Source organism: Parasteatoda tepidariorum, chromosome 7, assembly GCF_982258835.1.
Source record: "Parasteatoda tepidariorum strain Cologne lab strain chromosome 7, Ptep-v5.0, whole genome shotgun sequence".
NCBI classification, from domain to species: domain Eukaryota; kingdom Metazoa; phylum Arthropoda; class Arachnida; order Araneae; family Theridiidae; genus Parasteatoda; species Parasteatoda tepidariorum.
Genome location: NC_141761.1, coordinates 64,225,555 through 64,239,088, shown reverse-complemented (window position 1 = coordinate 64,239,088; position 13,534 = coordinate 64,225,555). Strand labels below are relative to the sequence as shown.

Below are 13,534 nucleotides of genomic sequence, written 5' to 3'. Positions count from 1 at the left end.
AAATAAAGCTAACCCCCAATAATCTATACAAATTTGAAAATAATGTGGCGAAAGCGAATCGCCAAAAAGACTGTGGGAACTGAAACGTTTTTGTGGTAAGAAGTTATAAATAGATTTTTGTTTTCGATTTTATGGCTGCAGTGAATTAATTGTACATTAGTATTGAAATAAAAAATTAGCCATTACATTGATTGTTCTGAAGAGAATAAAATATTTTATATTCGCTTTTTATAAAATGTAATAAAAATTCAATATTTTTTTAAATTTAATTAAAACTCCGTTGAAAGAAAATCTTGAAACTATAGAAAAAATCTTCATTCCTCTTTTTTTTCCGAAACTGAGAAATCTGGTTTGTTTGAATATTACAATGATTTTAAGAAAGGATTCCATCTTGCTGCTCTGTATTTCATACGTAAGGTTTTTCTGCAGGGAAAAGATATTTTTTTCCTGGCTGAATTAGACATGCAGTTTGAAGAAGGGAAGGTCAATATCAGATTATCAAGGGTGGTACGGATTAAGATTTAATGACAAGGAATGTTCTAAGTTTTGGTCACTCAAGCAGAGAAAGTGAGAAGGGGAGACACTGAGAAGAAAGGATAGACGTTCTATGCACTCATAATATAAAGAAAATTAATCAAATAAAAAAAAAACATAAAAAAATTAAAATATAATATTTCTTTGTGGTGAAAACAGTCAAGAGTCTTTGATGAAAAAAGCAAATAAGAGTAAAAAGAAAAAAATAGCAGAAGTCTCTGGCTATTAACCACCTTCAACCTTTAATTACACCTCAAACCAGAATCCAGGGATTGGAACATTTGCGAGAATATATTTATATGTAATTCTAAACAGAACTCCTGCTGTTCTTGCATCAGCATTATTATATGATTAGCAGAGATAAAAGGATGGCAAAAAAATAAAGATGATGAAGTGCAAAGCATCTTCGATTAACACAGATTGATGTAATGTTAAAATATAAGATCTAAAAATGGAAGAACATATATGAATTATTCAAAAACCAGGAATCATGGGCACGTCCACGAATTCCTTCAGCGTCAAGTATAACGAAAACTATTTTGAATTTTCCAAGTAGTGAAGAAATTGATGCTTTTGAACTTCTTGTTGTTGGATAAGACGGAGGCACTGGAAATACGAGAAACCTAGAGAGATGTTATTTGTTTACTTGGTGTCGAGAGATTTTGTTTACTTGGTGGTTGATATGAGTGTCAAGTTAAACGCACCTTATCTTTAAGTAGAAGTAGTATATACAATCCTTTCCATTCGATACATTAAAAATATTCTCAAACTTATACCAATCCAATTATTAAAAAATGAACAAATCGTGGCTCCTAGAACATATATCAATGAGCAACATGAGTTTAGATTTGGATACGAATCATGTACCAGAAGTTTAAAGATACCATGAAAAAGTATTGGCTCTATAAGAAATAATTTTGAGACGTCCTCATCTAACGTATACAATGCGTTTATTAAATAATTCTATGAACCCATGTGTCGAGCTTTGAGATTGTCGAATTCGTTATAGTTAATCTTTCAGCGATCTCACGAATTGTCATTCCCTGCTTTGCAACAATTGTTGACCTCACTGTGTCTTCATTGACTTCAACTGGCTTTCCAGAACGTACTGTACCTTCATCAAAATAGCCCGTTCGAGATTTTAGGTAGGTGGGTACTTTATTTACGTCACCCTAGAGCTGGCTGTTGGCAACGGTCAGGGAAACATCCCTGAGGAATACGAAAAAAATACGAAATTGAAAATTATATTTAACCAAATAAATGGTTGTTATGCCATACTCTAAGGTATGATGAAATTACCAATTTTTTTCTCACATTTACCTAAATATATCACAGATTATAAAGCCATATTTTATGGTTAATTTTACCAAAGCACTTCGTTAAAAAATACCAAACTCTCTGGTGTACCCATTAGGCCTGAAACGCGGTAAATTTTACCAAATAGTTTAGACCATGTTTTTTCAGTGTGCAATTAAGAGTTTACGTGTAGTTTATTTTTTTTTTTGTCGCCAAGGAATAGGATACACTTCAAATAGGACTATAGGCTGCGAGTGAAGAAAATTAGGTTTACAATTAAAAACTACATAATTTTTTGCCGAAATCTTTTTGGGTTAGCGAGCTTAGAGACTGACTAGGGAGGAGGCACTATTGTTATAAACCATTCTAATGGTGTAAATTTCTACTCAAATTTAAAATTCTTAACTGGGTACGACTTTCCAGAAAGCTTTTACTTTGAGGTTGTCCAAGCATTCATAACAAGAAAATATTACTGTCGACGTGTTACAAGGTACGGAATGGTAGTTATGATTATTATTATCTCTTATTATTGATTTTAATTGTTATGAAAGATACTGACTTACTTTGACGTGTGTGCATATTGTTAGTTCCGTGAGTGAGTTCTTTAATCTACAACATATTCAGTTCTCAAATAAGAATTACGGATTTCATTTGCATTTTTGAATTGACATTTTGAATTCCATAAGCATTTATGGCGCATTTATCGCAACGAATGGTTTCAACACTCATAAAAGTTTTTAAAAAAGTATCTTCTTTATTTATAAGCGTGGTTAATAAATGAGATAACTCTTATATTTAAAATTTTTTTCCTTATTACTGATAAAAAAAATAAATTTGTTTTTCAATATCATTTATAAAGAAGAATCATGCCACGTTTGCCAGAATTTACTGAACTTTATATAATGGTATTATTTTTTTAGATGCTCAAAATGATTATTAATTCTAGAGATTTCAGTTCAGTTAACAAATTATAAATACCGATTTCCTTTGCATTTTAGCCCTGACATTTTGAGTTCAATATGCACTTACGATGCATTCATTGCAACGAATGATTTCAAAACTTATAAAAGATTTTTAAAAAAATGTTTTTTTTTATAATAAGCATTATAAATAAATGAGATAACTGTTTTATATTTAAAATTTTTTTAATCGTTTTTGTTCATTAAAAGAATAAATTTATTTCTGAATATCGTTTAGAAAGAATCCTGCCACATTTGCCAGAATATAATGAACGTTATATATTAAAATTATTTATTTCTGGAGACTTCAAATTACTATTAATTTTAGAATCATGAAGAAATTATCATTGAAAGTAAAACAATTTTGTTAAAAAGAGATTTTGGGGTAAAAAAAAATATTTGGTCGTGCATATACATGAGTTATAGATCCTATCTACAACATATTCAGTTTTCAACTAAAAATTACCCATGCATTTTATTCATTTGCATCCTCCTCCGATTGCATCCTCTTCGCTTGCATACTTCACCGATTTCATTCGCTTGTATCCCTTCCATTTTAGTTCTGACATTTTGAATTCGATAGGCAATTATGGTACGAATGGTTTCAACACACATATCGCAACGAATGATTTCAAGACACGAAAATTATTTTTTAAAAATAAATTTTTTACTTCACTTTTTATCATTGTGATTAATAATTGAGATAACTCTTTTATATTTAACAATTATTTCAATCGTTATTACACATATAAATAATACATTTGTTTCTCAATATAGCTTAGATGGAAGAATCCTGCCACTTTTGCTGGATTTTACTGAACGTTATATTATATTATTTTTTTAAATGCACAAAATTATTATTCATATTAGAGAATTCAGTTCAGTTTACATATTAGGTTTTCAAATAAGAGTTATGGATTTCATTCGCATTTTAAAGTTGGCGTTTTGAATTTGGTATGCTTTTGTGAAGCACTTATTGCAATGAATGGTTTTAAAATTGTTGAATGATTTTTTTAAAAAACGTTTTTTTCTAAGATTTTAATGAAGATGAGACCAAATTTATTCTTTAATTTCGTTTTTAAAGGAAAATCCTGCCAAGTTTGAGAGGAGTTATCGAACATTACAGAATGGTATCATTTACTTAGTAGAGACTCAAAATTATTACTAATTTCAGGCATTGAAAAATCTTTTGAAAAATTTTGTATCGAGTTTTTTTTTTCAACATTTGTCAGTTTTTGTGTTAAATCTTTATATTATATACATACTAAATGTATTCTATATAAAAAATTTTGAGTTTTAATGAAAGTTTTTACTCTTTTATTTCTCATTATGTCCATGAATAAATAGTTTTCTTTTAATTTTTACAAATTTGTAAAACTGATACACTCTGCATTTTATACTCTTCTCTACTTAATATAGTTATATTTAATCTGCTTCAGACGACAAGTTTATATAAAACAAACTGATGGTGCTCTAAAATTTCATTTGATTTAATATTCAATCAAATTAAATTTTAGAGCGTAACATATACTTTTACGTTTAACGTTATACTTCTCCTGCATTTTAGACCAGATAAGTGCTTTAGAATAGTTATGTTTTGTCAGTTTCAGATAATAGAAAAATTAGATAAAAACAAAATCACGCTGATCTAAAATTTTATTTCTACTCAACAAAATACTTTTTTTGCTCGTTGGATCACGTTAATATCTTAGTATATTTATATTTTACCTGTCATGTTTTGTTTTGACTGTATTATAGTATCTAGCAGATAGTAGACTAGATCCGTGAGACTTCAATTTTATTGATGTGGAAGTAAATGATGAGGGCACCTTAGAATATAAATATTAATATATAACATTAATAAAGTGTTAATGTTAAAATTTAAAGTGTTAATTAATTTAATTTGATGAAGTATTAATGCAAAAAATAATAATAATTTAAAACATTGCATATATTAATTTCCTGTTTAGTAACAAATGTCTATAAAAGCCACAAAGTTGTTAACTATCAAATATGACCCATTTTACATTTCGCAAGCCGAGTCTGTCCATGATCACTATTTGAACGTAATGCAGTTTACATTTTAAAAAGTATAATTGTATAAAATATGAAGCAGACTAAATAAATATTTTATAACATAACTTTATTCATAGTAATTTTCATATTGGATCAAGAAATATTGTATTTTTCCAAAACTTGTACAGCTATATCTGCCGATTTCTCCTCGAACTGCGCATGTAGATTATGATAACCGTTTTCAAATTCAATGAATTCAGCATTTGGAAAATATTTTTTAATTTCAGGCTTATGACTCATCCTAAAAACATATTAAAAATACAAACATTAGAGGAACTAAGAAATTCAGAAATCGGGGATCAAGTTGTAAATTAATTACAAGCTACATTTTAATAATTGGAGTAATTAATAAAAATTTTCTCATTTTCACTCAGCTAATATGATGTTAAAATCAAAGTAAATTTGAGAGGCTTAGAGAAAAACGAAGTATGAAAAATTTTGATGTAACTTTTTTTGAAGAAACTGTATGATACTGTATCAACAAAAAGCATTTGAGTCATATATTAAAACTAAAGTGGGGCATTAAGCACTGTTTCCGTGGAAGAAAAATTGCCGAGACTCTAGAGAATGCACAGATATCTCTTTTCCCAAAGCATCTAGAGCAGGGGTTTCCAACTTACATGAGGCCGAGGACCACAATTAAAATGGCGGGCCGCAACTTTATCAAAATTTAATGCGGGACTCTTTTATGTTTGAAGGAACATTAAATATTACTGTCAGATTTTTACCAAGTTGTACAAAGCAAAAGTATTGAATTACAAATTAAAATAAGAAGTAGATTTTTAAAAATACTTAATTGCTACTAATAATTTTTTTTAAAATATTTAATAAATAATGAAAATTTGGGCTGCAATAACTTTAATCTGCACCTATGCATTAAACAATTAATGTGCAACAGATATCTAATTGTTAAGATATCAAACTTTAAAAAGGTTGGCATTAAAACTTACATTGTACCACACAAAACGCTTAATGAGAAAATTTAGGTTTATCTGATGCAACCACCAGAGAATAGATATTTACATTTAAAATTTACAAATGTGTGTGCGAATATTTTCGTCCAAAATGAGTGATTTCAAAAAGTTAAATCGGAGAATTTCTTCGAGACAATTTCTGATACACACATGCTGAATTACATTCATAAAATACAAAACAATGAAATAAAAAAGAGTAACATACATGAATATTTTTGCATTTGAATAAATATTTTCTTGAAGGCAGAACCCGAGAAAAAAATTTTTTTTGCACAGTTGGTATGTTAAATTTCACAGAAACAAAGAAATTATGTTTCTGTTAATGAGAAAAGTATTTTAGACCGATAAAGATTTTTTACGAAAATTGTCCTCAAAAAAATGATAACTTATATATTTCAGTTCGCGGGCCACAAAAAAGGCTTCGTGGATCGGATGCGGCCCCCAATCCGCCAGTTGGAAACCCCTGATCTAGAACCTGTAAACTTCAAGAAGGTGGATAAGGCTTATATTTCCGAGATTTCCACTTCGGTGACAAAATAACAGTTAATTAGAGGATCTTTTTTTCCTTATGATTTACGTTAACCTATTGGCTGTTTAAATTTCATATGGTTCTTACTCCCAATTTCTAAATCTGCACTCAACTATGTATCGCGCCTTTGATTGAAGGTCATTACCCTACCACCAAGCCTCTCAATTTTTTTAAGAAGCTTGGGAAAAATGCTTTTCTATCTTCGGTTCATTTTCCTTAAAGATTCGCGTTTGTGAAAAGTAAATAAACAAATAAAACAGTTTTACTTAACTTGTTACCCTTTTCAGTCGAAAAATATACAGTGGGCAGAAAAGAAAATATCACCTTGAATATCTTTCGTTCAAATGATTGAATTTCCACGTACTAAATGTCAATCTTAATAGTTTCTGACGGTGACTTCAAATATGCTAAATAATTATACGAGGATTTCATTCTAAAACCAAATTTACTTAACTTATTAAAACTATGTTCAAAATTTTAGTAGTAATCATTTTTCAGTTTTGATAGAGTGTTATGGGATATAAAATTTCACGAAACAATAAAAGTGCCTGAAAAAGATGTAGATTGCAATTATTTGTCAGGGGTGGAAGGGAGATGGAAAAGAGGAAAAGCTGATAGTAAAGCAATTTCTCTTTTAACTTGTTTTCCAGAGGTGTAAATCTAATTTCTTTTTCAAACTAATCAGCAATATCTACTTTTTCTCAGGAAAGAAGCAGTTATATATATATATATATATATATATATATATATATATATATATATATATATATATATATATATATATATATATATATATATATATATATATATATATATATATATATATATATATATATATATATATATATATATATATATATATATATATATATATATATATATATATATATATATATATATATATATATATATATATATAAAAGTCTCGGTATTTATAGAAATAGAATGTTCCTAAAAAAATGCTGGAATCAAATGCCCTTCGTATCCATTTTTACTCTTTTCCGTCTCAGTATAATATACACTTTCAGCCCTGGGTTTTATTGAATTTACGATATATCTTCCGCCAAGTGTGTTCAGCCAATTGTAAACACAATGGTAAAATGGTTCTCCTTTCTTGTGTATGTCTTTTGAAAGGGCTATAGCGCATTCTGTAAAGGCATCACTCACTCTCTTGATTTATAGTCGGGGTTTTTGAGTTCCATCCTAGCAGCTGGTTAAACAGCTGGAGTGTATACGAAGCAAGCTGCACTTTAAATATGTTCCGTCTGAAATTCTTCTCGTTGGTTGTTGTAAGGAAGTTTGGAGAGGAGTACCAGCTCAGGCAATGTCCACATCTTCTGACGGAGGGTCGATATTATATATGAATCGTGACATGATTGTTAAAAGATTGAGTCCTGAAAACGAAAGCTAAGTGTTGGTCCGTGATTGGGAGGTGTGTGATTTTTTTTAGCAGTGCTATTTGCTTACAGTTCCTCTTGATTGACAACCTTTCTCTAGAGAGCAAGCATGTTGGCATGTTGGCATTTTGGTACGTGAAAATAATCATCACATCGATTGACCGGCAATGACTCAGGATTTACATTAAATTTACTAGGTGACACTTCAGCATGCAAGGTGACACTTTAGCACATACACTTTAGCATTTTCAGCATGCAAACAGCTACAAGTAATGATTCCATGTCTACGTCAGGAATTAGCAACCAAGCCTCAACAGCTTTTTCAGAACCTTGAACTCATCATGGGCATGGCCACATGGAGTAAAACTTGCATATCTATCAGGGATAATCATAAAGAAGTAAGGATATCCGGTATTAAAATCTGATTTTTATTTATTTTTTTGCCAGTCCCTTTTTTTATGGGTGTTTTGATCTTCTGTCCAAAATGACACGAAGTTTTTAATAACGTTCCTTTTTTATGCACTGAATTTCTATTTTGCTAGCTTTGTTCATTTTTTTCGCAATCTTGCATCTTGGGGAAGTTGTCGTATTATTTGTAAAATGTATTAGAGCTTTTTTGGACGCACTTATATTAGAAAACCGCCTCATCCATCATTTTCTTACACCAGTTTGCGTTGGGGTATTGCGGTGGCAATCACATTTTAATAGATCTATCTGGATCAGGCGAAAGAAGCTCTTTGTGACTAATCAGGTTGTCTTTAGAGGCTCTTTACCTCCTTACCGAACTCAACTATAAATGATGAGAAAAAAATCTAAATACGCATTTAATCATCATTATTTAATTTTCAAAAATAAAATGATGTTGGATATTGACTCCACGTGGATGTATCTTTCAAAAAGTTGTCATCCAATTAGAGTAAGGAAAGTATATCTGGTGTTATTTTTAGAAAAATGAATTATTTGGAGTTATTTTATAAATTAAAAATTGGTTAATTGATTTTTCCCCCGACAAAATAACATCAATAAAATTCTGTAAGCAGCAATTCTTTAAGCATTGTTTACTATTATTCATTTGTTGGTTCTTAGATTTTCGACAAATAACTTTTGTTTTTGAATAATTTACATTAAAGCGATAATTCAAAATCATCCAAATCAGTTTTTATTTTAAATTTAAAAAAATAATAAAAGTAACTTTTTAAATATTTAATATCTAAACACAAAAATATGCACAGTATTGAAATGCCTATCCGAAATTGCTAACTGAATGATTCAATAAATGAGTCTGAAAAGCAGTTATTTCTACTATTTTTCAAAATTGAGATGTTTTGCATTTTAAGTTTAGTTGACGTAGATACATAGTTGGGATGTAAAAAATTCATATCCTCTTACTTGGTATAGTATATTTTATGCAGTGAAATTTAAATTTAGTTGGAAAACATGTCGTATTCTTGAAATGACCTGTTCTCAAAATAAACTTGGAAATATACCAGTAGATGGCTGCCGTTGTTGCTTATAAAATTGTTCGCTAAACCAACAAATTAATTATTTAGTTTAAGGCTAGTTTTCTTGTTGATGCTTTTTATCATACAATGTGTGATTCAGAGAGTAGTTCTTTAGATAGTATATGCAAAAAAATAAAGAGTGATAAAAGTAACTATGACCTGTAATGGTGATGAATATGAATGATATCACACTCGATTTCAAAAGCTGTTTTCCGGAGTACTTTAAGAAAAACATGTTATCAAAATAGTCCTATAGAAAAACAAGAACGGAGAAACAAGAGTTTAAGTTGATGACACATTGTAGCTATTTTACGTAAAAAAGAACTAGACCTGTTGAAGTATCTCCTTTCTTTGGAGGCTTAAGCAAATTAATATTTAGTTTGCACAAAAAAGTACCCTAAAAGTAGCACCATAATCAATTACGGAGAATTAGTTATTGGTCTTTATTACTAATTATTAGTAAAATTATTAACATTTTTGATTTTTTTAAAAATAATGTATAGTATTCGTTTTAAGGCTTTATTCGAAAAGTTTTAGTTGTTTTTTAAATTAAAAACTTAAGTGATGTTATCACCAATTGCTATGGAATATTTTGCACCTAACCATATTTTAATATCAAAAAATAATTATATATCTCTATATCAAAATGATACTTAATTATTCAGTTTTTTTCCTCTGGTTTAAAACTAGCTTTGTAGGTGATGACCGGTTTTTGAACCTTCTTGATTTAATTTCAAAGCTTTGCGTTTTTGAGAAACTATTTATGGCAGTTCTGAAAAAATATCTAGAGTTCTTTCAGGCTTGGAGGCTAAAACAAGGCTTTTGCATAAACATTTAGATCAATCAATCAATATTCATTCAAAATGTTTGTTGAAAACAAAAACATCGAGAAAATGATAATCAAATACTTAGCCTAAAATCCAAGCTGTAGTGGAAAGAGACCTTTTAAGCTGTAAGGTCCGAAGTAGTAGCTAGATCGTAACAAAATATTTCAACATTTTTTGACACAATCTAAAAAAAAGCATATTTTACTTACAAGTCAATGTTAGATTTGGTACCCCATAAAAATACAGCAGGCCCTTCATATAAACCAAAAGGTTCTGGATTCAGAATGCTAGGGTCACTAAAGTTTCGATAGAGTGACTTGAAATTAAAATTTGCCGTGTATCTCCCATCAGCATTTCTTCTGAGAGGATGGAATTGTCTGTATGAGATCTCTCTTGGTATGACCTGCTCCGTTGATTGAACAAAAAAAATGGCAATTAGTTAGATATCCTTAAAGTATATTTGTAGAAAAAAGTTAAAATTATTACACATAGAAATTCCATGGGTCCTACAAATTGCAAAAACTGGAGAAGGGAATAAAACAGACGACGATATTTTTTCAAAAACATTTGCGACGATCACTCATTTCTTTTTCTAGGAAATATATATGTACGAGAATTCCGAGTTGCCAGATTTCAAAATGTTGAAATGGCTTCATTAAACAGGGAGTTACTACTTATGCTATAAATTTGTAAGACCCGGAGGAACCTTATGATTACTGTCAATTACTGATGAAAGTATAAATAACATGCTTTAAAATGCATACAGAGTGTCTAGTAGAAGAGAGTTTTTTTTAGAAAAGTTAGTTTAGTATCAGTTTCTATCACTTAAGTGTTTAAAATAATATTCAAAATTACTAGTAAAAAAACTTATATTATAAGAGTTGAAAAAAAATATTTAACTGAAAAAAATCAAATGCACTATAAAATTCTAATGAATCATTACCGATATCAATATTCCGCATTTCAAAAGATTGTGGATAAACAATCATAAATCAAATTATTTTCCAATTAAGTCTGAAAGGCGTCCGCTTCTCATTCGAAACCACCTATAATTTGACCCTACTAATGAACTGTTATTTTTTCTCCATTTTTGCTTCAGTTGACCATGATTACAAGTCAGCAAATTATTTTAACGTTTATATTTTTCTTCCTCTCTTAAATAACATATTGGGCACATATTATGTATAAGTTTTTATGATTTTAGGATAGAATTCCTTATGATTTACCTGTGGAGTCTGAAAGGGGCATCTACAGAAACTGTTACCCGAACTAACTGTTAACTCAATTGGAAAAAATATTTATTCTAAGTACATTTCAGAAAACTCTAAACTGATTTTAATGTGACCTAATTTATTTATTTATTCATATATTTGTATTCATCAATAATAAGTGCTATCAATGCCCCCTATCTCGCTTTTCGTCACCAATCCCATTTCTATAGGATGAAATGTGAATTTTGAAGTAAATTTTGATAATTGAAAACAGATTTTAATGCGACTTAATTTTATTTTTATTCATCGTTAATAAGCGCAGTCAATACCACCCACTTTGTTTTTCATCAATAATTCAATTTATATAGAGAGAAATGAGAATTCTAAAGTACATTTCGGAAATTGTAAACTGATTTTAGTACGTCCAATTGACGTTAATAAACCTAATCAATATTGAAATGATGTGAAATACCTTTTTTTTGTTCGCCGTTAGTAAATAAAACCAATAAATACTTACATTTACTACTGCTGAGCTTTCGAACATATAATCAACTACTTTCTTCGTCGCTTCCTCTTCATCCATATAGCTAGGAATCTCTGAAATTGCTTTTGAGAGTTCCTGTAAATAAGTTCTACAGTGGATGGCCAAATGCATATTACAAATAGGGTTTATATGCGTGTCTTCGGATATTACCATTGATACTCTGTTTGGCTGAAAACAAAATGATGAAGAATTTAGTTTAAAATCATTATGAACAATAAATATTAAAATTCAAAATCTTTTTTAAGCTGATAATGCTCATACAATAGACAGTAGATTGTCTGGGAAACTAGATGGCACCGATTGCGAATTGACAAAACATACCGTAGATTGCAAAGGGTTGGCGAAAATTTCTATTGGCGTTGAAGGAGCGTTCTCGCAAATCGCCAAACAGCTGTGTGCTTATGATTTTGTTTTGTTTTCGATATAGCATAACATTCAACAAGTTAGATATGGGTGCGACATTTCAATTAAGCGGATCTTCATTCGATTCTTCTGCATCAAATAAAATATAAAGCGTATTTTTTTGTTATAGCGCCGACATAATCGTTTGTATCTGTTGACTAAATTGTGTTTATTAGCGTTTTTTAAAAGGTCGTAATAGAGCTAAGATAGAAAAATTACACATTATTACATATTCTATAGTTTCATAACTTTCATTTAATGTATTTCGAGTAGTGAAATTCTTTTCCTACTCATCCACTAATTCGAACTAATAATTTCACAATAACCTTTAATCCTTAATAATGAAATGAGTATTATAATAAAGTTTGTTTACTTAAAAGATTAAATTTTTTTTTTTTTTTACTGTTTAGCAGAGACTTAGTTTCCAATTCTATATTCATTAATTAAACTTAATGGTTCTGCTCGATAACCATTTACAATTTTTTTAAAAATTTTATTTAATTTTCTGTTATTATGAAATTCTTTAAATATTTTTCGACGTAGAGATTATTTAGCAATAATGCGAAAAGCTGAAATTTATAAATGCATAATATTTATAAATGTTTAAGAGAATTTTTAGCAGCTATTTTGTACTAATTATTTAAATTGAAATGTTCATTATACGCAGTTTTATAATAATAATCGTAAAATTCATTGAACAATTGAGTATTACATTTCAAAATGCAAGTATAATTTAATAATTATTTCATTTTATAACTGCAAAACGGTAGATAATTAACTTCGTTATAAAGTTTTACGTGATACGAGAATATTATATGATTGCTTTATAATGAGAGAACAATAATTTAAGTTTTAAACTTTTTGTGGAAAAGAAAAAATTGAAAATTTCTCCTGTCGTCGGTGTTGGCAATTAGAGAGTCTTTTATAGTATAAATATTAAGTCAGTATTGTTCCCTTTTAAATAAAAATGCATTTTGCTCCGGGAAAAAATTACTTGAATTTTGTCGATAGAAATTCCCTAATTATAGCAGCAAAAACTTTTAAATTTCTAATCAAACTTTCCTTCATTATAATTTTGTATAAATTAATATTATTAATAATATAAATGACTATTGAAAGGAATTAATTGAGAATGTCCAATTTTAATGAATTAACTGTTTACGCAATCAGATTAATAATTTTTTTCATAATTTACAAATGGAGAAAAAGTCCTTACAGTTTAAAAGTGAAGAGAAAAATATAGTTGAGATTAAATTTATAAAGTAAGCACAACCCGAAGGAGA

The 13,534-nt window shown here is 29.0% G+C and overlaps 1 protein-coding gene across 1 annotated transcript in view; it reads right to left on the bottom strand.

The window, feature by feature from the left end:
* Window positions 1–4,913: 4,913 nt before the first annotated feature.
* Window positions 4,914–13,534, bottom strand: part of LOC107451264 (sn-1-specific diacylglycerol lipase ABHD11) — a 31,348-nt gene continuing 22,727 nt past the window's right edge. The window contains exons 4-6 of the mRNA XM_087167946.1: window positions 11,823–12,017; window positions 10,304–10,497; window positions 4,914–5,106 (exon numbers count right to left, since the gene is read on the bottom strand). Of these exons, the coding sequence (XP_087024072.1) occupies window positions 4,959–5,106; window positions 10,304–10,497; window positions 11,823–12,017 (537 nt within the window). The 3' untranslated portion in view covers window positions 4,914–4,958. The remainder of the gene's footprint in view (window positions 5,107–10,303; window positions 10,498–11,822; window positions 12,018–13,534) is intronic.